Source organism: Aquarana catesbeiana, linkage group LG05, assembly GCF_042186555.1.
Source record: "Aquarana catesbeiana isolate 2022-GZ linkage group LG05, ASM4218655v1, whole genome shotgun sequence".
In the NCBI taxonomy this organism is placed as follows: Eukaryota; Metazoa; Chordata; class Amphibia; order Anura; family Ranidae; genus Aquarana; species Aquarana catesbeiana.
This window is the reverse complement of record NC_133328.1, coordinates 601,248,455-601,260,704: the sequence shown is the minus strand read 5'-3', so window position 1 is coordinate 601,260,704 and position 12,250 is coordinate 601,248,455. Positions and strand designations below refer to the sequence as shown.

The 12,250-nt window shown below is 43.9% G+C and overlaps 1 protein-coding gene across 2 annotated transcripts in view; it reads left to right on the top strand.

Annotated features, from left to right (window-relative positions):
- The window catches only part of SAMD12 (sterile alpha motif domain containing 12), a 909,099-nt gene that overhangs the window by 133,145 nt on the left and 763,704 nt on the right, over positions 1 to 12,250 (top strand). For both annotated transcript variants that reach the window (XM_073632177.1, XM_073632176.1), the window contains exon 2: positions 5,246 to 5,418. In XM_073632177.1, the coding sequence (XP_073488278.1) occupies positions 5,246 to 5,418 (173 nt within the window). The remainder of the gene's footprint in view (positions 1 to 5,245; positions 5,419 to 12,250) is intronic.

Sequence of the window (12,250 nt, the reverse complement as noted above, 5' to 3'; positions counted from 1 at the left end):
GAATTTACGAATTTTTCAATTTCTGAAATTTTGAATTTCCGAATTTTCGGAAATTTGGAATTTCGGAGATTCGGAAATTCAAAATTTCGGAATTTCAGAGATTCGGAAATTCAAAATTTCGTAAATTCAAAATTTCGGAAGTTCGGAAATTTGAAAATTCGAAATTAGGGAAATTCCAAAATTCTAAAATTTGTAAATGTGAAAATCCAAAAATAAGAATGAAAATCTGAACATTCAAAAGAATGAAAATCTGAAAATTTGAAAATCTGAAATAATAACTAACCAATAATAAATATTAAATTATAGGTATTGGAATTTCCTTTAAAATTTGGCTGTTTGTGAACAGATTTGAACGAATTATCTTAAAATAACGAATGCCGTATCTAAACGAATGGAACGTAACAATCTAATAATAATAAATAACAATAATAATAATAAAACCTTAATGCCTATGAGAACTAAAAATGCTTCAAAATCACGTAAAAAAAAAATACAAAAATCTTGATTAAATTACATATTAAAAGGACATGTAAACATCACATAGTATTGTATATAGTATAGTATAGTAGTATACATAGTATTGTATATAGTATAGTATATCATACAGCATTGAGTATAGGTGTAGAGCTGCTATATAGCTTGAATACGATTAGTCAATGATTTCCGTAAGTATTTGTATTCTACGCGTTTCGCATGAGTCCCGCTTCCTCAGGACCTCAGAAATCATAAGCAGTATGTAGCTCTAACTGTAAATGCAAATACCAAAAATCAGGAATGGTCTAAGTTCAATGTCAAATCAGCTTGTTCACCTGAGCCTTGACCAAAAAAACTGAAAGCTGATTGGTTTCTATGCACAGCTGCACCAGATTTAGCACTCTGCTGACTTAGCCCTGCTTCACATGGGTACGATTTGACATGTCAAATCGCATGTCAAATCGGCGGCAATTGTTGGCAATGGCACCGTCCCCATTTGCGGCGCCGGATCGATTTCAAAAAGTAGTTTCTGTACTACTTTTCGCGATTTCGGGCCTGCGATTTTAACCTGCACAGATGTCTCTGAAATTGCGGCCGAAATCGGGACTGACATGCGGGAGTGAAATTGTGCGAGTTCAGCTAATTTCGCACGGCTTCATTCCCGCAGCTCAGTGTGAACATAGGCTTAAAGTCAAAACTTTTTTTTTTTAGTTTTGGATAGAGTGGAGATGGATTACAATACCCCATTGGGGGGATTCACCCTCTATTTTTCCTGTTTACCTTTATCATCAAAAGTAAACGTAAAAGAAAACCCTAATTTTGTGTTGTTCCCAAAAAAGTAAGAGAGAGGAAATCTTCCCAATAGGGACACTAGTTCTGATGACCTGGGGGTCCCCAAGGAATTCCCTTAATTTCCAAGTATTTTATTTCACTTCCTGTTTTGGCTAAGCAACAGGAAGTGAAGGTCAAACTCCCCAATGGTAAGCAGATGGCAAAAAATAAACTGACAGGGGTTATAACCCTCCATTACTCTATGTAAAAAGAAAAAACAAGTTTTGCCTATAGCTCTACTTTAACCACTTGCCCACCACCCGCCGCAGATGTACTGTGGCAAGGTGGCTCAGCTGCACAAATCGCCATACTGGTATGACAACTCATGCACTAGCTTTCGTGGGCACGCGTTCTGATTGGCCAGCAGGGGAGCCAATCAGTGGGTCCGGCGGACTCTATGTCCACCGGCCGCCCGCGATCATTCCCTGCAGAGACAGAATGGGGATGTGTGGATGTAAACAAGGCAGATCTCCGCTCTGTCAGGGGATGACACTGAGATCTGTCTTCCTGCTAAGCAGGAAGACGGATCTGTGTGTTTCCCCAGTCACACCGACCCCCATACAGTTAGAAAACACAAACCGGGAACACCTTTAACTCCTTGATCGCCCCGATTAACCCCTTCCCTGCCAGTGTCATTAGTACAATGTCAGTGCATATTTTTAGCACTGATCTCAAAAAAGTGTCAAAAATGTCAGTTAGGTGTCCGATCTGTCCTTGCAATGTCGCAGTCCCGCTAAAAATCACAGATCGCCGCCATTACTAGTAAAAAAAAGTAAAAAAAATAAAAATGCCATAAATCTATCCCCTACTTTGTAGACGCTATAACTTTTGCGCAAACCAATCAATATATGCTTAATGGGATTTTTTTTACCAAAAATATGTAGATTACATATTGGACTAAACTGATGAATACATTTTATTTATTTTATTTGGATATGTATTATAGAAAGTAAAAAATATTGTTTTTTTTCAATATTGTTGGTCTTTTTTTGTTTATAGTGCAAAAAATAAAAACCGCAAAGGTGATTAAATACCACCAAAAGAAAGCTCTATTTGTGGGGGAAAAGGGATGTCAATTTTATTTGGGTACAGCGTCGCACGACCGCAAAACTGTCAGTTAAAGTAACTGCTGTATCGCAAAAAAGGTTAGGTTATTAAGGGGGCAAATCCTTCTGGGGCTGAAGTGGTTAAAGCGGTTAAAAAGTCACTAATCACAGATCTGGAATCCCCTTTGTTACAGGAAGATATACTGTGCAGTGTGTGTGTGTTTTTAAAAATTATTTGGCGAAATACCTTATTTTACAGCGCCGCCGTGCGGTCACGTGACCTCCCAGCGCTCTCCTTCCCCGATCCGAGGACTACAGTGGGAGGGTCTGAGATTCCCCTGTGACGTCAGCAGGAAGGAGAGGAGGAGAGCGGCGGGAGGTCACGTAAACGCACAGCGAAATCTGAAATAAGGTATTTCGCTGCATCATTTTTTTTAAACAGACACTGCACAGTATACTGTATCTTTCTGTAAGTGAGGGGATGGCAGGATTTGTTATTAATGATTTTACAGCCACAGTGGAATAGCAGTGGGGGGAGGAGATGGCTCACACACACAGACACCTGGTCTGACAAGCAGGGAGGGAGGGGGAGAGACTTCCGGCTGATGGAGGCACGTAAAACTGACCACGTTATCATGGGTCGGCAGCCATGATTATTGTGGTCAGCACCCTAAGGGGACACGGGAACAGGCAGGATGAACCAGGTATTTTACAGCATAGAGAGGGATAATTTACACAGCATAAGCACTATGCTGCATATCCCACTTGAAAGGAACAGGATCTTTTAAAAAAAAAATTTTATTAGGGTTACTACCACCTTAAAGCGGAGTTCCACCTAAAATGGAACTTCCGCTTTAAGGGAAGGTGACCCCCCTGACATGCCACAAAAATGTCATTTTTTTTGGGGGGGGCGGCGCTGGACGTAAGTTCACCTCTCCCACTTCCCTCTCGGCAATCATATGGGACACGTCGCAGGTCCCAGATGATTGCCCGGCCAGTCACAGCACGCAGCACGGCTCGCGCATGCACAGCGCGTGCCCGGCTGTGAAGCCAGAGCCGGGCGCCCACAGTGACAATGCCGGCACCGCAGAGAGGAGGAGGAGGAGACGAGCGGGGCTTCGTTCCCCCGCATCGCTGGACCCTGGGACAGGTGAGCATCTGATTATTAAAAGTCAGCAGCTGCAGTATTTGTAGCTGCTGACTTTTAATTTATTTTTTTGTTGGAACTCCGCTTTGTGGCCCGTACACTCGATCAGAAAATCTGACGAAAAATACCGCTTTGGAATCGATTGTACTATAATCTGATCGTTAGTACACAGCTTTCGAGAGCTGATCATCACAGTTTATCCGAAATTATCCAAAGGGACAAACAGAAACATTTGTCTCGTACCATACCAGATCGTACGATTTCCCTCTTAATCAGTTTTCATCCGAAAAAAATCAGAAGAGGAAGACCATGGATGCTCGCAAATGAAAGAATACATTGATATACAATACATTACATCAATTCCAAAGTTGTGTTCTGTCATATGAGAATTTTCGTAAAAAATTAAGAGTGAACTCTTAATTTTCGATATGAGACTAGCATGCAAAATAAAAACCTGATGATCATTCGTCCGATATTCTCATTGTGTGTATGGGGTTTTAGTGAATCAGCCCCATTGAGAATGAACATTAGGTGATTGAACTCTCTAGCATATCAGTTTTGGTTGGACTGACCCATTAGCAATTCACTTGTTAACCACTTGCCGCCCGCCATATAGCAAAATGACATTGGAAAAGTGGTTGCGATATCCTGACCAGACACCATATGACGTCACCAGGATATCAAGCCGCTGTGCGCCCCCGGGGGCGCGCATCACGGTGATCATTGTTGCGGTGTGTCAGTCTGACTCACCGCAACTTCAATCCCGTGTCCAATTATGGCTGATCACAGTGTAAACAGGAAGAGGCGTTGATCGGCTTTTCCTCACTTGCGTCTGTCAGACGCGAGTAGAGGAGAACCGATCGGCTGCTCCTCTGACAGGGGGGTCTGTGCTGATTGATTATCAGTGCAACCCCCCCCCAGGATGCCCACACTGGACCACCAGGGACGCCACCAGGACCACCAGGGATGCCCACCACTAGTCACCACCAGGTATGCCACCCATGGCCACCAGGGATGCCAATCAGTGCCCACAATGGATGCCAATCAGTGCCAAACAATAATGCCTGCCAATCAGTGATGCCCATCAGTACCATCCATTAGTGTACATCAGTGCCCATCCATGCCCATTGATGATACCTATCAGTGCCCATCAGTGCCGCATATCAGTGCCGCATATTAGTGCCCATAATCAGTGCCCATCAGTTCAGTGCCACCTCATCGGTGCCCTTCAGTGCCGCATTATCAGTGCCTGTCAGTTCAGCCCCATCAGTGCCCATCACTGAAGAAGAAAACTTACTTATTTACAAAGTCTTGTAACAGAAACAAAAAAAATGTTTTTTTTCAAAATGTTCGGTCTTTTTTTTTTGTTTAGCAGCAAAATAAAAACCCCAGAGGTGATCAAATACCACCAAAAGAAAGCTCTATTTGTGGGAGCAAAATGATAATGATTTAGTTTGGGTACAGTGTTGTATGATCGCGCAATTGTCATTCAAAATGCGACAGCGCTGAAAGCTGAAAATTGGTCTGGGCAGGAAGGTGTCTAAGTGCCCGGTATTGAAGTGGTTAAACAGTTTTCTGCAAGTCAGCAATAAAAATCCATATCGTACAGTACTAGAGTATCCAATCAAAGAACAAATTGCGGATTTTTTTCTTGAGTTGCTCTTTCAGCGAAGTAGAAAGTTTTCCTTTATTTGTAAAATTGCACAGGTGTCGCTTTTCTTAAGCAGTTTTCTTTCATTTCTTCCAGCTATTCATTGCAATCGGAACTCCAATAATATCGACCACACTGCCAGCGCGGACAACATCAACGTGAACCTCCAGGGGGAACACACTGACTCACCCTCCGCTAAGGACACTTCAAAAGTTCCGGAGCCCAAGGGGACACCCAAGAAAGTGCAGACAGAGCCAGACGCACCCAAGGTAATAAGAAAGCCGGAGCCCGAGAGTGATGTTAGAACAAATCATTTAATTAGAGAAGAGTATTTGTTCTGTAAACACGACAGGCTCCCATGATTACAATGCAAAGCAGAGAGAGGAGTCCTGAGGTGAAAATAATTAGGGAAGAAAAATGGAATGCTGTAGAGAATCAGCAATGAGAATGCAGAATGAATGTCTAATCGCTATTTATTCAGTGGTGCCTGCAGAAGTTAGTTTGCTGAATTCCTTTTCTCGCCGTTGCGTGGCATTTCGTTTTGTGGTGGGATTGTCTAAGTGGCCATACAACCATAGGGGGGCCCCTTGGTGATACCACATACATTATTCAATATGTATAATGCTACAGAAAACTGTCAGGGACTACAGACATAATACAGGAGATGGCGGGAGACTAGGTTTGCCACCTCATCCCTTTAAACCTGAACACATATGAATTACACAGGTTCTGAAGGCTAATTAAATGCAGATAAGGCAAGTGAGTTTAATTACCACCTTAATCAGCCACAGAACCTGTGTAATTAAGATGTGTTCGGGTTTAAAGGGATGAGGTGGCAACTCTACGGGGACTGTGGACATGCTACAGGTGTTTTTGGCAGGGCCGGGATTAGGGGTGGGCAGAAGGGGAGGCTGCCCTGGGCTCAGCGGTTTACTCTGTGGATGGGGGCGCCAGGGAGCTCATTCTGATACAAGGCATTTTCTCAAGCAGGTGACTGCTTTGGTAACATCCTCTAAGTTCGCACTCAATGAAGGGGGGGGGGCACTGTTTGGCTTCTACGCCTTGGGAGCTGGGTGATCTTGTCCCGGCACTGGTGGTTGGAATGTGGAGACATGCTACATGAGATAGATAAAGATTGGGGACATGCTACCAGGGACTGCTAGAGACCACCATCACAATTTTGTTACAGATCAGTTCTTTCACTAATGACTGTTGGGATTTGGGGGGGCAACACAACAGGTAACACTGGGCCACCTTAAAGAGGAACTGCAGTCTGCTCACATAATTTGTAATAAAAAGATCTTTGCCATTCTGAAGCTTCCCTCCAACCACTTTGCATATTACTTTATATATACTGTGATTCTGTACTTGCCAAATATACTGCAGAAATCTCCCTCCACTGAGTCTGACTGCATCCATTTTAACTGTGGGCAGCTAAAGCTGCTGCCTGTTCACTTCCTGGATTTACACAGAGGCACAGCTCCAGCTCCTCAGCTCTCATTGGCCCTCTTATGACTCATTCCCCCTCCCTTCCTGTCAAACTCTCACCAGTGAGAGTGAGAGAGAGCAGTGCATGATGTCATAAGTCTAGGCTTTTTACCAGACAAGAAACAGGAAGTGGGCTGTATAAGGTATTTAATAAATCACCCTTGTATCCACTTCCATTACTATGGATATTTTTGAATATGGGGCCTCTAGGGCCTCCAAAGTGGTCAATACGGATGGGATCTTTGAAATTTACAAAGAAGAGGAGGGAGACTTAAGTGGTCTTTTTACTAGATTGAAACCCATACCCAATGGGATATCGCCTACCTGGAAACTTATGTCAAAAATAATATGGTTCCCAGGAGCCTTAGATGGGCGGTCAGCCCACAAAAATGCCATATCCAATTGCAAGATTGGTTTAAGTATTTCAACGAGGCTGGGGTCAGTTTCCTTCGCTTCTTGATTGAAAGGAAGGGAACTAAACTTTCCCGTTTGGATGAGGAAATCAAGTCCATTAAAGAGAAACTGGTCCCATTACGAGATACGAATGAATATAAAGATAAATCACAGGTTTTACTTGAAGTTTTAGAAAAAGAGGATAGAGAACAAAAAGTTAAAAAAAAGAAGAAATATAATAGAGATCTGGCAGACTGTCAGGGTGGAGTTGTTTTTGAATGGCAAACATTTTTTTTAAATGACCAGGCTAATGTGGGTAATGTAGAGATGGAGGTTGCACCACTTGCTGACCCCAATAGGGGATCTCAGCTAGTTGGTGCACAACCCACCACTAGGAAGCCATTATCTCACCAACAGGAAATACCTAATAGAGCTAGAAGGGGGTCTTATCAATCCCCTTATAGAACACAGACTAATGGAAGAGGTTGGCCACCACCTACCTATTATCCGCCCCCTCCCCAACGCTCACAGAAGTCAAATCAGGGCACTAGGGGTGGTCGCGGTCGAGGTATACCATATTACATTCCTAAACAAAATCAGGGACGTGCTTTTCAAACACGGTCACAAGGGTGCACCAAGTTTGGAGGTGTGGGGGGGGGGCCACTGCCTCGTGATTTTAGTCCAGTAAGTCATAATGGCTCTGGATATAGCCATACGTATATGCCTGGCCCTAGCCACCTTGATCCATCTGGCACATCAGTTGCTGAAAACGAATATGGGTTTGGTGGTAATATGCAAAAGACGTTTTTTTCCCTAACGTGACATGGAGGGTCCGTCAGGTGAATATGAAGAGAGGGATATAATCCCTTACTCATCTGGGGCCCCTTTAGTGCCATATTATCCAACTAACAGTGGTGGTGCCACACAAGGTGGTCCAGGTTCCTTTGGCCAAGACCCACAACAGTGGGGTTTTCACAGGCCCGGCCAGGGCATCAAACGAGCCGTAGACCAAGGAGAGGAACCAGAGGGGTGAGTCGGGTACGAACTAAAGAGAAAAAGGCTGTAATAGGGACAGGCATTTTCAACCTTAGCACAGTGACTCTGAGTCAGTCAGAGAAACTAGTGCTGGTCCCCACTTATATTCTAGTTATTGGCCTTAAAATGGGTATGGGGGCCCAGGTCCCACCCTGAGGGACATATATCAATGTCACCAATTTGGACAACCCTAAAAACGAAACAAGGAGAAGTGCCTTTAAAAATGCAAAATTACTTAAAACCTAGCAACTTGGGGGGGCTTACGCTGCCTGTAAAGTGGTGCATCTGTAGCATGTATCCAAAATGCTGCTTCAAAGATGTACGGCTTTAGAGAAAACTTACAAATCTACATTGCAGCTGCAAGATTTTGACCCAAAACAAAAAATAGCCTGCCCCCCCAATACATACAAGGCCATTTGAGTCTGTTAAGGCTTAAAATGAGAACCCCCACGTGAAAAATACCACCCCAAACGAAAAAAATATTTGGCCCCCACACTAACAAACCCCTAGCCAAACACACAGCAAGCCAGCCCATGAAAGGGGGGTGGATGCTTGGGGGCAGGAGGGACTCTGGCACCCCAAAAGTCAACCACCCATATTCAGGGGGACAAGGGCCTCTTCCACACAACCTTAGGCTGGGGTTGTGGGGGGCTGCAGACGGGGCTTTACGTAATGTGGAAAACCCCTTTAAACTAGTGGGTACAAGTTGCTTTGTGGTTGGTTTTGGGCTGAGCCCAACATGCCCCAAATGCAGCCAGCTATGTTGAGTGCATGTGGCCTTGTATGGTTCAGGAGGGGGTTGGGCGATCGCTCTTCTCGCCCCTTTCCTAGCTGGCCCTGATGTATGCTCTGAAAAAGGATGTGGTTTGGATTGGTGAAGGCAGCTCACAGCCTTTGGAGAATAGAGTGGAGTGTAGAGTTCCCCTTTAATAGAAAAAGTTAGCCCATGGAAACCCAAGGGGGTAGAGGGGAGAGACAAGAGCATTGTAGAATGGAGTGTGGAGTTCCCTTTTAAAAGCAAAAGCTAGCCCAAGGAAATCATATGCATCAGAGGAGGGAGGTTAAATGCCATTTTAGGAGGAGCTAGAGGAGTGAGAGTCTTTTTACATAATTTAAACAAGGTGCATGTCACATGTTGGCAACTTAACATGCTAACATGTCCTGTGTGCAAATCTCCTTAAAAAAATACATACAGGTGAACCAGCGTAAAAAAAAAAATGTCAAGTTTAGAGGTGATCAAATACAGTGGAACCTTGGATTACGAGCATAAGTTGTTCCAGGAGAATGCTTGTAATCCAAAGCACTCGCATATCAAAGCGAGTTTCCCCATAGAAGTCAATGGAATTGAAGATAATTAGTTCCGCATTGACTTCTATTACATGCAATACCGCATGTGGCCAGAGGTGGGGGGCATCGGAGAGCCTCAGAAATACTCAGGGATAGCTCGGCTCAACTCGGAAAGCCTCAGAACGGCTCGAAAACACTTGGGAACGGAGTATTTTCGAGTATTTCCGAGTGCTTCCGAGTATTTCCGAACGGCTCCGAAGTGTTCCGAGTGTCCCCGGCGCTCCCGCACCTCTGGCCAAATGCGGTACTGCACACCCCATTAGCTTGAATTCTACTCGTTTTGAGAGACAACACTCGCAAACCGAGTCAGAATTTAAAAAAAAAAAGTTGCTGGTCTTTCAAAACGCTCGTTAACCGCATTACTCGTAAACCAAGGTTCCACTGTACCACCAAAAGAAAGCTCTATTTGTGGGAAAAAAAATATAAATTTTAGTTTTGGTTACAACATCGCACGACCGCCCGCCCAGTTTGAGACCCCTGGGGTACGCTGTACCCCTATCCATTCACCCAAAAAATGTGTCAAAAATTAAAATAGTACACAGGTTTTTGACAAAGTAATTTATTGAAGTAGATTCTTCTCCCTCCGGCAAAGTCTTCATCCTCCGGCTCTTCTCCCTCATCTGATGTCTTCTTCCGCTGCCTCCCATAGGCAGAGGATGAAGACATCGCTTAATTACTTCATTACTTAATTACTTTGTCAAAAACCTGTGTACTGTTTTTATTTTTCAGCACACCATGGAACAGCGTAGATAGCGTCCAGCTATCTATGCTATCTACGCTGTTCCATGGTGTGCTGGCAAATATTTCCATTTTGACTTGAACCAGTATCCAGCTGGTTGTTGCTGCAGCACCCATATTTCGTGAGCTCAACTAGGAAAGTGTGTGATGGGAATATGAAGTACTGTTTTTATTTTTGACACTTCTTTTTGGGTGAATGGATAGGGGTACAATGTATTGTACCCCATACTCATTCACATAGGGTGGGGGGGTCGGGATGTGGGGGCCCTCTTGTTGAGTCACTATGAGATTTCGGTATTCTGCAAAAAACCTTGTTGATCCTGCTGTTCTCTATCTCCACCTTCTGTCCATGTCCTCAATTCAGCTAGGGATTTTGCAGAGCGGTGTTGGCAGCTCTGCACATGCTCAGTTTTTAGTGAGTTTCTATCCTGAGAATTTCCTCCCTATTACATCAGCGCTCACTCGTCCCCCCCCCCCCCTCCTGACATGCTGGGCTGCGTGCTCGGATAAGGGTCTGGTATGAATTTTGGGGGGGACCCCATCGCCAATTTTTTGGGGCGTGGGGCCTCCTAATCTCCATACCAGACCAAAGGGTCTGGTATGCTTTTGGGGGTGGACCCCACGACAGTTCATTTTGGTGAGGGTTCAACTTCAAGATCCTCATTGAACAAGCCGCACCGCATGATCAGACTTGTGGTGCGACTTCTATTCAAATCAATGGGCTCTCATAGGGAACCATTGATTTTGACATGTAAAAAAAAAAAACACTTGACGAGGCTTATCGCGGCTGTATCCGGCATTAAAGCGCATTTAGCAGCTTTTACCAGCGTCGTTTTTACAGCTCTAACGCGGGTCCTCAGAACGCGCTGGCCCTGGGTTTTTTTTTTTGTTTTACAGCTTGAAAACGCCTATGCCACTTACAGCTCCTAAAAGCCTGTGTGTGCATGGACACATAGAATAACATGGAGAGGCGTTTTTCAGCTGCAAAAAAAAATGTCTGACACTGCTAAAAGCAGCTGCAAAAACGCCCTGTGTGCATTAGGCCTTAGGTTTTTCGAACTGTTTTTTTATTGGTGTGCACAGGAATATTTATTAGATTTTTCCTGTTAACTTCTAAATCTATCCTATAGTTTGTAGACGCTATAACTTTTGCGCAAACCAATCGATATACGCTTATTGGGATTCTTTTTAACCAAGAATATGTAGAAGAATACATATTGGCCTAAACTGATGAAGACATTTTTTTTTTTGGATAAGTATTATAGCAGAAAGTAAAAAATATTGTTTTCTTTTTCAAAATTGTTGCTCTTTTTTTGTTTATAGCGCAAAAAAATTTAAATCGCAGAGGTGATCAAATACCACGAAAAGAAAGCTCTATTTGTGGGAAAAAAAGGACATCAATTTTATTTGGGTACAACGTTGCACTACCGTGCAAATTACAGATAAAATAACGCAGTGCCGTATCGCAAAAAATGGCCTGGTCATTAAGGCGGTAAATCCTTCTGGGGCTGAAGTGGTTAATAAAGAAGCTGGCAATAGAGATTCCTCCATTCACACTGTTGAGCTTAAGCCCAGGTTCACACTGACTGCGGGAATTAAATTGTGCGAGTTCAGCTGAACTCGCACGATTTCATTCCCACACGTCAGTCACGACTTCAGGTGGGGGAGGGGCGATTTCGGAGACATCTGTGCGGGTTGCTGCACAGATGTCAATGGAAATCGCACCCCGAAATCGCCAAAAGTAGTACGGAAACTGCTTTTGGGAATCGGTGCGGCACCGCAAGTGCCATTGCCGCCGATTTGGCATAGGATTTGACATGCCAAATCGCATAAGTGTGAACCAGGGCTGAAAGGGGAATTGGTTGATTTTCCCTTGTTCAACCCCGATCTGAACAAGAGAACATTTATAAGTGTTTGGCTAGTCCAAAAATTTTAGACGTTTTGCCATTTTTCAGACAGAGAGCGTGAAAGCATAGGGTCATGTGACAAGACACTGCAGTCCTTTCTGCCTATCACACAGCTGGATCTCTGGCTGCAATTGAATAATAATAACTCCAGACTTTCTGACTTTAACAAGGCTGCAATGGTTGCTGGATGGTA